The sequence below is a fragment of the Apteryx mantelli genome, chromosome 9, assembly GCF_036417845.1.
Source record: "Apteryx mantelli isolate bAptMan1 chromosome 9, bAptMan1.hap1, whole genome shotgun sequence".
Classification (NCBI taxonomy): domain Eukaryota; kingdom Metazoa; phylum Chordata; class Aves; order Apterygiformes; family Apterygidae; genus Apteryx; species Apteryx mantelli.
The window spans coordinates 30,924,000-30,937,187 of record NC_089986.1 but is presented as its reverse complement, the minus strand read 5'-3'; the positions used below and the strand labels follow the sequence as shown (position 1 = coordinate 30,937,187).

The 13,188-nt window shown below is 42.0% G+C and overlaps 1 protein-coding gene across 6 annotated transcripts in view; it reads right to left on the bottom strand.

Annotated features, from left to right (window-relative positions):
* FARP2 (FERM, ARH/RhoGEF and pleckstrin domain protein 2) overlaps nucleotides 1–13,188 on the bottom strand; it is a 102,275-nt gene that overhangs the window by 7,514 nt on the left and 81,573 nt on the right. For all 6 annotated transcript variants that reach the window (XR_010885064.1, XM_067302093.1, XM_067302092.1 and 3 more), the window contains 9 exons: nucleotides 10,682–10,771; nucleotides 9,271–9,404; nucleotides 8,048–8,129; nucleotides 6,763–7,000; nucleotides 5,547–5,677; nucleotides 5,036–5,104; nucleotides 4,598–4,687; nucleotides 3,795–3,877; nucleotides 477–595 (listed from right to left, as the gene is read on the bottom strand). Coding sequence is in view for 5 of the 6 variants with exons in the window: in XM_067302093.1 (XP_067158194.1) it covers nucleotides 477–595; nucleotides 3,795–3,877; nucleotides 4,598–4,687; nucleotides 5,036–5,104; nucleotides 5,547–5,677; nucleotides 6,763–7,000; nucleotides 8,048–8,129; nucleotides 9,271–9,404; nucleotides 10,682–10,771 (1,036 nt within the window). In the remaining variant the exon portion in view is untranslated. The remainder of the gene's footprint in view (nucleotides 1–476; nucleotides 596–3,794; nucleotides 3,878–4,597; nucleotides 4,688–5,035; nucleotides 5,105–5,546; nucleotides 5,678–6,762; nucleotides 7,001–8,047; nucleotides 8,130–9,270; nucleotides 9,405–10,681; nucleotides 10,772–13,188) is intronic.

The following is a 13,188-nucleotide window of genomic DNA, read 5'->3' as shown; positions in this document are numbered from 1 at the left end:
GAGCATTTTACAGCACCCACTCCAAGGAAAGGTCTGAAAGGAGAGTCCCTTCTTAGCGAGGACCAGGAAAAAGTGCTCTAAGAAGGAATACTGCGTGTTTCATCACATCCATAACACCACCAAAGACGGGCACGAGAACGCTGGGCTACAGAAGAACCTGCTGACCTGCAAGGACAACTTTTTTGGACAAGAAAACATATTACATTGTTAAATGGAGAAAAGATGTAGATAAGAGATAAATAAGGACCCAATAAAATTAACAGTTCTGCAACTGGAGTATCTCTGCTGTGTTTAAAGCTACCAGGAACACCAGTCTAAGACGACAAGCATATTTATTCCAAATAAAACAGGACAAGAGCTCTCCATTACCGTAAGAATGATAAAATATACCATTTACGTCATCAAATTTCCAACAGAAAAAAAAGAAAAGGACATATCGCCTCACGCTGCTCGAGAAGGCAGAAAACACCACTTACTGTTGGAACGATTGCACACCGAGTTTTCCAGAAGCATGTCAGCTTTCTCAGTAGATTTCTTGGCCATTTCGATTGCCATGTTAAGGTCTTCCATCCACTTCCCCATCTCCAGGCGGGTACTGCAAGACAAACAGCGTGAATGGCGACAGCCCGGCCCTACAGCTGTGGCAGAGCGCTGGATTTCCAAAGGGAGGCAAAACTCCCTGCCCAAAATGAAAAGCCGTCCTTTTCCATTGAAAAAAAAAAACAAAAAACAAAAAACTCCAAAACATGATTACCAGCTTTGCTGATAGGAAACTGAGTTCATAGAGCCTTCACTGCTATTTTCAAGCCACCTGAGTTTGAAATAACCATTTTAGAATTTGGGCTGATAAGAAAGAATGACTAGACATAAAAAAGACCATGTAAAATCTCCCTATCATACTCAGAGGAGTAACTACCCCGTCTAGATCACCACTGTTCTTCACATAGAGGGCTTCCTAGCTAATTCAAATACAAAATCATGCTTCCACTCTAAAAAAAAACTAATAAGAGCACTTTGGAGATGCGTGGTTATGACCACGCTGGAAAGGACGGTTCAGAGAATGAAAGGCAACCTGAAAGATAGCACGGCTTTTATAGGGGATATATTATTTATCTTTCATCTCAAGCAAGTAAAACACAGCGTGCAGGAAGATGAGGATTTCTTCCAGCCCACACGGTTCCCATTATAGGTTGCACGGCTGATGCCATGTTTACAGGGAAAGAACTTTATTCCTCCAGTATTGGCATTTATATTCATTGCAATGCAACAGCACAAAACTTTTCCTTCAGGAATCGAACATGACCCTGGCATTTCTTTTTCTCCTCCTGCTACACCTTCTGCTTGCACAGGTTTTGTTGAAAGTGTTACATACGCTTATACAGAGTATTTGGTCGAGCGGTTCCACGGGGAACCTTTTTTTTGTAACCACCTTTTTCAGTAGCTCATAAATTTCTGGAAGTTTTCCATTCCGACTGCAAATCCCAAGCATGGTCTAAGCCCAGCGGTGATTTTTTTCTGATAGGTAGGGAGGGGAAGAAGTCAAAGAAAAAAACCCTTCGAACTATTTCCAAGTTATGACAAGGTAGAAAGAAATATATTTACTTTTCCGAATTTAAGACCATTTCAGACACTTTTTGGCTCACAGTTGCCTAGAAATGGTTGACCTTAAAAATATTTGACATTTTCAGGCATCAGACTGCAATAAAAAAAATGGAGAAAAAAAGAAAGCTTTGCTGGCTGAATATGTGAGCATACAAAAAGTACTGGCCGCTATGCCACTACCTACCTGATTTGATAAATGTTCAATAATAGTTATTTTTCAAGAATGGGAGCTATTAACTAGTAAAAAAACCCCAGAAAATTAAAAGTTGAGATTCACTGCTCCAGTTCTGCATTCCCAACATACACAACTCCAGCTGCTTTTTAAGGGAACCGTAGATGTTCAAAGCCGCCTAAAGCTGATCCTGAGAGATTAGGTGTAGACATCCTTATTACATTTCAGATATAGAGGCAAAAAGGACAGCATTGAAGAATAACATTGAAATACAAACGCTTGTAGGACTTAGACACACTCAACTAAAAAGCAGCACAGACTTAGCCAGCCGCTTTGCACCTCCAGTCCTTTTACAGCATGGATTTGCCAGGTGAGTGGAAAGATCATCAGGACGGATACATCAATGTATCAAACTGAACTACACCATCCTCAGGTGGATTCAGAGCAGGCTAGCCAGAGCAACCTGTGTGATGAACATCCTCAGGTGGATGCCAGAGCAACCTGTGTGATGAACAGCTGAATTAACACTTGCAAAATCTGCGTGGTAGCTTATGCGTCCACTGTAACCATTTACAGGAAAAGCAAGTTACAGCGGGATAACTTGCATATAAGCAAAGCTTCGTTTTGCAAATCACATCTCTGACCGTGATATCAGTCCTATTTGCCCACATTTTTTACTGTCTATCCAAAACCCATAAAGGCGTGAGTTACTGCAGAGAGAGCATTTTGGTGCCAGGGCGGTTTGGCATTTTCGCTTCCCCAGGCGGCGAGGGTCCTGCTGCGGCAGACCAGCCCGTTCGTTCCCGAGTGTTTCATGCTTGGGAATCGGCACCAACGGGTGCAGGAACCGCGCCGCACAGGGCCTGCTGGGTGCTGGCACCTGGCCGCAGAGGTAAGAAACCCGGCGCTCCTTGCTGCCGAACTCTTTTCTCAGCTCCGAAGGCAGCTACCTGCTTTGCTACCAGGGCAGGGAGAAAGAGCCAAAGCCCCAGGCTCCCCCTCGCAGGACTGTTGTCTTCTCTCTTCACAGGCCAGGGAGGCAGCAATCCCAGTAGGGGCCTGGGAGCTTTTTACTGGCTTGTCTGGATTTTCTCGTGTAAGCTGGATCTATCCCAGACAGGCGGCATCTTGCGGGCTGGGGAAAGCTGCTCCTGCCTGTGTGGCTTTGATGCATCTGCCTGCCAGCCCTGGAGCTCCCCATGCAGCCTCCGACCACCAGACACCTTCGCTTTGCTTGTCGGGGGGAGCGGGTGCTCCCTGCGGGTGCAGAGGAGGCAGAGCGAGCTCCTCTGGGAGGCAGCCCCAGCACATCGCAGGGCTCAGGTCCCAGGCTGCAGCATCCTAAGGACCCAGCTGGGATGCTCCAAATTGTCTTCCTCCTCCTCCTCCTCCTCCTCCTCCTCCTCCCCCCCTCAGGTGTGACGCTGCTCTTGCCCTTCCCCTCTCTGCCTCTTCAGGAGCTGCTCTAGCTGCTATTGCCTGGATGGTCCAGCCAGGAAGGGGTAACTCCTCACCCTAAACTCAACGCCGAGGGAAAAGTTACGCTGAAAAGAAACTGGTTTGCTCTCCAAGCCAACCTTTCGTTTTTCTCTCACCTCGCCGCTTCCTCCATGAGATCTATCCAGGAACTCTCCCCTCCTTAAATCAATTTGCATGTTCTGGGTTTTAATTCTTTGTGGTCTCTAAAATATTTGTATGTTTAGATTTCAGTTTGTCTCCTGCTTTACAGCAGTTGCTTTGAGGATGTCACGGGCAGCTCAGCTGACTAGGAAACAATATAATGGCAATGCTATTGCTGCTGATGCCCATTTAAAAATGTACTGTTTGCTTGCTGAAATCACTCCTTCCTGAAGAACAATATTGATAAAGGAACTGTGAAGTGTCATATATTTGTTTTTAAGTTGTCCTTTCCAAAGGACACATGAAACACCACTCTGGCTCTGCGCTAAGTAATCAAACTTTAAGTCTTTGGAGGAGACACCTATTAACCTACGTGCAACTGAGGAAAAATAAATATTACCTCGCTGCCACTACTATGGTTTTTTGCGCTGAATAGATTGTGAAGCAGTGTGGGACAGCCCATTCATTCTCACTCTCCTCCACCTGCAGAAAAAGAAAAGGTTTTTCTCATCACTGCCCAGTGACCGATAAATACTCAAAACTCTCCTCTTTGGCTGCCTAGGAATTTTGGTCACAACACAACAACACAGTTGCAGTAAGTGCAAAACAGCTACTTTTTATAAAAACCACCTAATTCAAACCTATTTTGGCTCTACACAAAAATCTATACTGTGTGCTTCTAATGCCACATCTGCAGCTGCACAGCACCACATCCAACAGGTCCTAAAAAGGAGGATTCTGAGCAGGATTCAGCTTATTACTTACCGGTGGGTCGAGCACTATTAGCTGCAAATCAAACACAGAAAGAACAGTTCCGTTAAAACATGCAGGTGGGGATGCAGGGGGATTGATTTTATGCCTAGGTGCAGGGGAAAAAATGGCAGGACAAATCCATATTCCCAGATCTTTCATAGCAATGTAAAAATGACTCGTCAAACAGGTGCATTCCAGCTGTTTTGCTAACGAGAGGGAAGGAATAAGCTTATCACCTGCAGACAACCCTGTGTTTAGCAGCAAGGCTAAGGCATGCTGAAGGTCCAGTCCATGATCAGCAGCAGCACAGGCCACAACGACAGCAAGGCTGCTTTGACCGGCTCTGGAGCAGGTTGCTACTTTGGTCATCTCAGCCCAGAAGGAACGCCTTGACCTGCCTTAGAGCAAAGTCATTTCTTCAACACTGTGATGCAATCTGAAACCACTTACCAACATGCCGTGCAGAGGAAGATGTCCATGAATTTTGAATTGATTTGTCCCCGTAACACCTTTGCTTGTGTACAGCAACATATCTGAGAACTGAAAAATGGAGGAAGAACACAATCAATATTCTCCAGACAGTAGTTAGTGCCAAGTATTTTTTGACATCTTTTTAAAACCTGTTGTTTGAAAAACACTATAGAAGCAGGAAAAAGCACCAGTCCTCCATCAGTTTGGCTACTTCCCTTAAAAGTAATCATGTTTATATATATTAGAGGCAATTAACTTCCAAAATTCTGTTAACAGATTGTGCCATCAAAGAAACAACCTGAATGGACTGCTTTTTCACAGCCCCCCCGCATATAAGAAAATCTCAACATGAAAACAGTTTCATGGCAGCTTTATCTCAAACAGCTTAGGTTTATGAAAACCAGAAGCAGCACCCACCAGAAAGAACATCCGCTGCTGTAAACCTTTTTTAGTAAGCTTGTACAAGCAACCTTCCCGGATAAATTCCTGCAGAGAAAAAGAAAAAGTCAGAAAAAGCTCGATCTTTCCCCAACGCACAGAATTTTGATGCTTTATTTCAACCCAGAGTACACAGATGTTGAACGATGCCCAGCAATGATCACTTCCCATCGAATACATGACGTACTGCTTCCCACCCAAATATAGAGCAAAGCATCCCAGTATATCCAGTATCTGTTGTACTGGAAACATGAAACTGTACCCAGAGTCTAAACAGTAGTATTTTTGATCTAATTCCCTATAAGAACATCACCAAAAGGAAAATGTGACCAACTATAAAGACAATTATCATACAAAGCCTTTACATCATTCCATAAAATATATAGAGAAAGGTTATGGCAAGTAAATACATTGTTGAAACGCACTTCCTTGGTAATAAAAACAAACAAACAAACAATAAAGGCTCTGAAAACTAAGCAAAGTTACGTACCCTTCCAGGTGCTGTGAGATTATCTATGCCGATTAAGTCATGCTGCAGCTCTGTCAGCTTCTGGAAATTCTCCAAGCGGATCAGGCTGTGTTGTAGCTGAGACGTCATTTCTGTGACCTCCTTCAGCGCATCTGAAAGCAAAACAGCGCCCACAAGATCAGAACAGAGCGTACAAAACCCAGGCCACAAGTTTTATCACTGCAAAATTGAATCTGAAATGATAATCAGATTTCTAACAGTGTTTTTTCTCAAAACACATTTTACAGCAGTATAGGGGCAACACAGAGACTAAATAGTGTTTTCTGTATTTCTGGAGATTATTTGGTAACTTGCATCTTGCGCATCTAAAAAAGTTATTACCACTTAGCCAAAAGTCAATTCAGAAGTTAGAAACAACAATTTCTGTCAAAATTACTTTATAAATGAATGGAACTTCTTACGCATGCTCATGACACTACAATCCTTTTTGTCACATTTATACATATAAATGACCGAGAGTTCCCCAAAAAGCATTACATTTTTTCCCCCTACAAAAGGGGACAAAAAAAAGAAGTAACTTTGAGCTTGAGTTGAAAGACCAAGATATATTAGCCTTAAAGGGGAGAAAAACACTTTGTGGAATACCAGAAAAAATAATTATTCTGTGCAACCAGAACACCATACATGAAAGTTATCTTTTGCATTTTCCAAACTAGCAGTTAAGGTAATTTTCTATGCACTGTAGAAAGCTTGGGAGCCCTGCACCAGAGCATGACAGGAGACTGGCGAAACCTGGTACTGAAAATCTTTAAGAAATACAAAGTTAATTTTAAAACATAACCTAAACATTTTTTGAATTAAGCTGGCACTTTGAAATTAAGCTGTATTTACTCCTGCCAGTTTTCTGCTTTTCTATTTGGTATTTTCCTTTTTTTTTTTTCTTCAGGATGTTGAAATTAGAGCATTCATTTAGCAGTTGAATTTTCAGCGATCTAAATCAAAGCTCCTGCGTGTTTCACATAGTGCATGCAAGAGTCAGAAAGGTGAATTGTACACAGAAATAAAACTCTGAATGGAAAAAACGAGAGTTTACACTGAATTTGTAGATGCAACACTTGCTGTCTCCCACAGGATGAGAATGTGCAGACTTCTGTATACACACAGGAATGGGTAATAGCATATATGTAACAGCTATATATATATATAATAGCATATAAACAGCTGAGTGCTCACTCACTCCGGCAGTCTGCGTAGTCCCGGTGCTCTGCTGTGTAGTGCTTGCAAAGCCTCCCCAGGACCAGCTTGTAGTGCATCAGTCTCTGGATGGGTTTGAGCAGAAACGTGTTGAGCGGCAGATAGCAAACCTTCTGCAGTTCAAACTCCTTATAAACCATTTCCAGTTTCTTTAGGCGCTTAGTTGCTTTCTCCAGTTCTGTCAGGACCTCATCGTGCTTCTGCAAGTAACTGGTAAACTCCTGTTGAATCATATAAAAATTTGCTAGTATCAAAGCAGAACAGTCTTTAATAGATTTCATAGTGAATGCGGAAAAACGTCTACTCCCCTCTCTACTTGTCTCTAATGACGATTATACAATCCAAGACTGCACATACATCGTAAATGCTGGCAAAAAATAATGCTAACATCATCACATGTTTTAACCGCTTCATTAAAAAGCAGTATTAAAAAAAAACCAAAACTGGTATTTGCCCAGTTGTTCTCTGTTAGCTATTTATTGTAGCGGTGCCTATGTTTGCCTTTTACAAAAACAGCTAGTAGTACCACTGCTTAATACCTTCCCATTGTACAACCACTCTTGTTGATTACTGACTCTTTTAAAGCTCGAGCAGGCAGAAGTGAGCTGTGAGATTTATCCATTAAAGAAACTGGCAGACAGCTACCAACTGGGCTCAGAACAGATTGGCATGTTGCGCTATGCATCACTGAAATGCCAAAAGCAGAGAAAGTTAATGGTCTGAATAGAAGTTACAGCAAATTTTCCAAATTTCCCTATCTGTGCTTTTATATTTCTTTTCAAACCATTGACTATAGTGGAATAATTGTTCTGTCTCTGCAACACAAGCATAACTGTCCCACGAAGGTATTCTACTCCAAATAGAAGTGACTTCGTTTCAGAACAAACAACTCTGCAGTTAAAAAATATTTATATTTTGGAATTCAACAACGTTATGGAACAATATCTGCACAGAGGAGAGTTGTGCAATTACAGGAAGGCAGTCAGACTAATTAATAAACTAATTTTTCTTTGTCGGCTGCTCAGTAACCAACAAACATGCAGCCTTTTCTCAATGTAAGTGTAGGAGGTAAAATGAGCAACAAGGGTATACAGCCTTGTTGTAAATATCCTATTATGTTTTATTTTTAAATTGGCTTATGAACAATAATTTTTTGTAAGTCACTTCAAGCCAAGTGAAAATACTGAAGCTCAAATTACCATCCTTGACAATAGGAAAAAAAATGAATGAGTAACCCTGAAATTCCATTATTCCAATCTTTTAACTACCTTTAGAGTACGCATATTCCTGAGCATGACATCTCCAATTCGTTGATAATCTCCCTTCACGTGAGCATTGGTTCTTCCTTCCCTGAAATTTATATAAAAAGATGAGATAAGAAGGTGCAGTACACGAGAGATCAAGAAATCCTTATTTACTCTCTCTAAACCCCGTAGTACTTGGGACATTATCTTTAAGAAAGGCTTCCCAGGTATCTGCATACCTGAGGACTACTTTGGTAAAATTAAGGGAAGCCGTGCTATGATTAATCCCTCCTCTATCCATCTTTCTCTGCCTGACATTCCCATTTCACCGTTTGGGTTGAACACGTGGTACAGTAAATATGGAAGCTGCACAAAATAACAAAAATAAAAGACATGCTTAGAAAACTGAGACAGGAAGAGAAATGAATTGGTATGCAAGGCTGTTTTGGAATTTAACCTTTTAGACTTCTGAACACATGTCACACCTGAATTTATGAATTAATTTTTGTTCATTTTTCATTTACTCTATCTCTCCATTTCCCTTACTCCAGATCCAGGTTGCTTTAATCTTATATAAGCATCCAGCTTGTCCTCTCTAGAGCAGAAAGCTTTGCAAGGTGAGGCAGAACAGTCAGGTATACAGTAAATAATTTGGTTCACCAACGTAAAAAGGAAGAGAACAAAAACAAACCAATACATTAACATCACTTTAAGAGGAGTAAAAAAGATCTCCTTCTGAATGGTATATACATTGTAATATATTACATCCCAGGTCAGAAGAAGGTAATACAAAGGTTAAAAGACCAAAACCACTTTCTGAAATGAGAAATAAGTTGTGCTGCAATAACTGAACAACTCTAATGTTATTTACAGAAAAAAGTGTTCTCTAGATTTTCACCTGGAGATTCATTACCCGGGAAGGTATCCCATAGACTGCATGTTATCTTTTTGACCTTGTGTCCCTTCTGCTTTCTAAGGCTAGAGGAACACCACCGGATAACGTTACGCAAAACCTTGGCTTGGCATACGATTCACATGGACACAGGATATTATAGAAAAGGCAGCGCTTGAAAAGGGGCTTTACAAAAATTATTTGGTCACTTTTTAAAAATCACCACATATTAAAATATTTTTCCCTTGGTCCTATTTAAGCAGAAATACCAATTCAAATACAGATTATATACGGTCTTGATGTGAGGACACAGGAAAAGGTCCTCCCTGATTATTGCTCACGCTCTGATGCTTACCACAGCGATAGCCTTTGCTCAATCTCCTTCAGAAAACCTCGATGAAACTCATAAATTGGGTCTATGTTAGAGAAGAGTAATGTCATCAGGCCTTCTGGCATGGCGTTCTCCTTGATGACTGCACTGCGAAACCACTGCAAGAAACATCATGAATTATGATCATTTTTTCTATCTGAGAAATTTATAGCTAGCAGATAATTTCTGCTCCTGCAGACACGGGGGAGGAGAAAGTGCGTGTGCACAGGGCAACAGCAGGAAGAAAGGAGAACTATTTAAGGAAGATGTCGGTTCTTTCCTTGCCAAACACTGCAAATACGAGGCTTTTTATTGGCCCCAGGCATAGGCAGGTTTCTTAATCCAGCAAGGAGAGGTTTCGTAACTGCTCTGAACTGCAGCGAATTACTGAATGACTAGAGCGTTCCCACAACTGACGCAGCACAACTGCTTTTATTTCAAAAGACACACAACTGCCCTTTCATAAAACTCGCAGCATTGTACAAGTTATTTCTTTGCTGGAGGCATTGCGTGTGTTTTACATACCGTTTTTCTTTTTTCTTTTTTTATTACTTTCAGTTCCCGGCTTTCTCATAGGGATGTGAACATACCAAAAAACTATCTGAGGTCCCAAATGTTCCACCGTCATTTAGGGAAAGTTCTGGGAAGTCCGTTGGAAGAATTTCAGTGAGATGACACTCACTGAACTCTTGCAAGATATCTCAGCTGAAGAAGCATGACATAAGGAAATCGTACTTTTCTCTTTGAGGAAATAAATACAATAATTTATAGAAACACAATGGCCATAATGTTGAAACCTGGAGTAAAGTGAACAAATAATTCTTAAAGAAAAAAGATTTGGAAACTCGAGCCAACATCCAAATAAGGACTCACTAGTCCAACGTGGGCTTCATCCCCACCTTAAAATGAGGGGGGGGGGGGAGACAAAAAAAACCCTCTGCATGGATCCTCAGTACTCTTTGAAATTGTCATCTCTTGTACCTTCAGATCATGAGAATAAAGACAAAAGTTTCAGAAAGAATACCAAAGTGATGATCACTAGATTATAAACAGAGCTGACGGCCACGGCTGCTATTGAGGCTGAATGAACAGCAGCATTTTCAGGCTATCCTTAAGAACCCTGCGTTCACAGCTTTCAGAGATAAAATTTGCCTAAAACTCCAAAACCATATAAGATGTAGCTAGCGGAACTAATTAGAAAAGTCCGGAGAGGATATCTGCTCTCCCACGAGGACCTACATGACAAACAAGGTAATATCCACGTGGCTCAACAGCTATCCCTTATCATAGGGCTTTCTTCTTCTGTTATCTGGAAGGAATTCCGAGTTTTTCCAAATTAAAGATTAAAAGTCTGGTAAGAAAAAGAAAAACGTTAAAGACATTTTTAAACCCTTACCACTGTAATAACTTCCAGGTCCTTCAAATACGTCCGTTCTGTAGCAAGAATCTCCTTTGCTATGAAGTATGCCTTGTCGGTTGGATAGCGCTGAAAGAAAACAAAGTAATCAATCAGTATTGTATATAAATGCTCTATTTATTACTTAGCACAAGCTCAAATCTTACACGTGTTTGCTAACAGTTCAATACTGTATTCTCAAGCACTGAATTTGCCATAAAATATTGTTTCTATTCCAAGATTATTAAGAAATAATCACATCAGTCGTTGGTGGCACGGTTGCTCCAGGGTCATGATAGTGACCCACTGCTCTGTCAACACGAAGGCTGAGGTTGAGGACCACATGGTGGATCTCAGGCCTTTTTCTACAGACCTACCTTCCCGCTGGAATACTGTTTTTCCTAAGAACGCAGATGCACCATAGCTCTAGGTAGAGCAGATATCCTGACAGGATAGATGTGACAGAGCTGTAGGTGTTTATAAGGGGAACAGAGGGGAAAAAAAAAATCACTATGAACAGTACAGTTTGAAAGAGGAAGAGCATCTACACTTGGAAAAAGTTCTGTTTTTCAAATTTCATTTTCCCGCATCAAAAAACCCCTGAAACAATCATTGCATCCCACTGTCTTTGAAGTTGTCTTCTTCCAAACACCAGGTTGCTATTTAAAAAAAAGGAAAGGACAAAACAGACATTGAAGCACAAAGGGAGGAAACAGTGAAAACAGATTTTTTGTAGTTGCAACGAAAAAAAAAAAAATCAGAGTTAGCTTGAAAATGCACGTTATTAAAAAACATTACAAACTAAGCTGCTGCTTTGCCGCCTTAACTCACCGTGCTGTGCCTCGGTTTTGTACCAAATCCTCACCCGGTAAAAATAAATGCCACTACACCAATTTAAGTCATGTGAAAACGTGGCGCTCTCCATCACAGGTTTGGAAATTATTTCCCCCTTTTCATATATGTACCAAGTTAAAAAAAAATAAAATCTCTTTTATATTAGTTGTTGTAGCGAGTAAACCCAGTTTAATTAGCACTGCGGGGACAAGAAAGCATGAAAGGTCAGTCGCTCTCCAGGGAACCGCGGCTGGGACACACTCGGCACCGCACGCTGCCAGCGCTCACTCCTCTTGAGCGGTGGTTCGGGCACCGCGAGAATCACGCCGTCGCAACTCCTTTAGGAATAACGGTCCAGAAACGGGAGAGAAGAGCTAGCATTGCCGCTGGGTTTGGGGAGTCCTGCAGCACGGACGCTTCGAAACGCCCTCCAGCACAACCAGCAGAGAGATTCACAGGGTTTCTGGAGCACTCCAGCTTCTTGCACGTTAATATTGCGCACAGACAAGCATTTCCCCAACTGCTTAGTCATGTATCTGTAAAGTCCCTCCTAGCTACATAGAACCTATGGAAGCGTGTATCCCGAAATGCAATTTATTTCAAGTAACTGTCCAGCCTCATTTATTTTATGCTAGTTGCTCTATTTCCACACATCGACCCCCTCCCTAGCGGTACCAGGGAACATACTTTGACATCCTTGCCTCTCTCCATTCCATAGCCATCACGTATATTTTAATGTACATATATGTACATCATGCTAGGGAAAGCCTTTCGTAAACTTTGCTTCAGATTTCTTTTTTTTTTTTTTAATTTGTCTTGGGTTATTTACAAACCTTCAAAATGCTGTGGAACCTCAAGGAGGCATCCTCCTCCGACAGCCTCAAAGGATGTCACGTCATGTTGCCAACCTTTCCGAAGGCCTGAGACGCCATAGTTCTCTTATCTGACTTACCAGCTCCTTCCTGCAGCACTTCTTACCATTTCCACAACATACCTATTTCTAAACTGATTGAACAACACGTACTAGCTTACCTGCAACTTCATCACTATCTTATATAACGCGAGAAGAATCGCTAACCGAGACGAGACAGCCTTTTGTGCAACACAGTTCTGGGTACTCCTCCTTCTGGGCTCAGCACAGTCTACCGTGGCACACAACTAGGGCCAAAGGCTTAAAGGATTGACTTAGAAAAACTAGTTTCCAAAGGCAAAGGAAAGCTAGGTCGTGGAATAAAGCGCAGACGGCGACAAGAGGAGACCCCGGGGAACACGCGTGCAGCCGCTGCAGAGCTGCTGCTGCACGGCAATCGCTGCGCGCTCATGCCCATCCCCTGGGTTCGGCTCCTTCCTCAGCGCTGCTCCTCCCTCCCGGGGTCTCCCCAGCTGCCTCTCACCTCGGCTCTAGCTGCCGTCATCTTCCTCTTCCACGCCAGCTTTCTTAGGCACGTTTAAAACAGTTGTTTAAGGAGTTACTCTCAAGTGAGGCAAATCATTAAATATGTTCTTGAGCGCTCTGGGAGAGAACCCGTCCTCCAGTTACACCTTGTGCTATGATCCTCACTGGAGTATTTTTCCCCCACTCTCAAAAATATCGTTGCAGATTGTTCCTTAAACACTTAGAGAATGCGAAAGCACGCAAAAAACATACATGTCCAGAGCCTTGCTCTTTATCA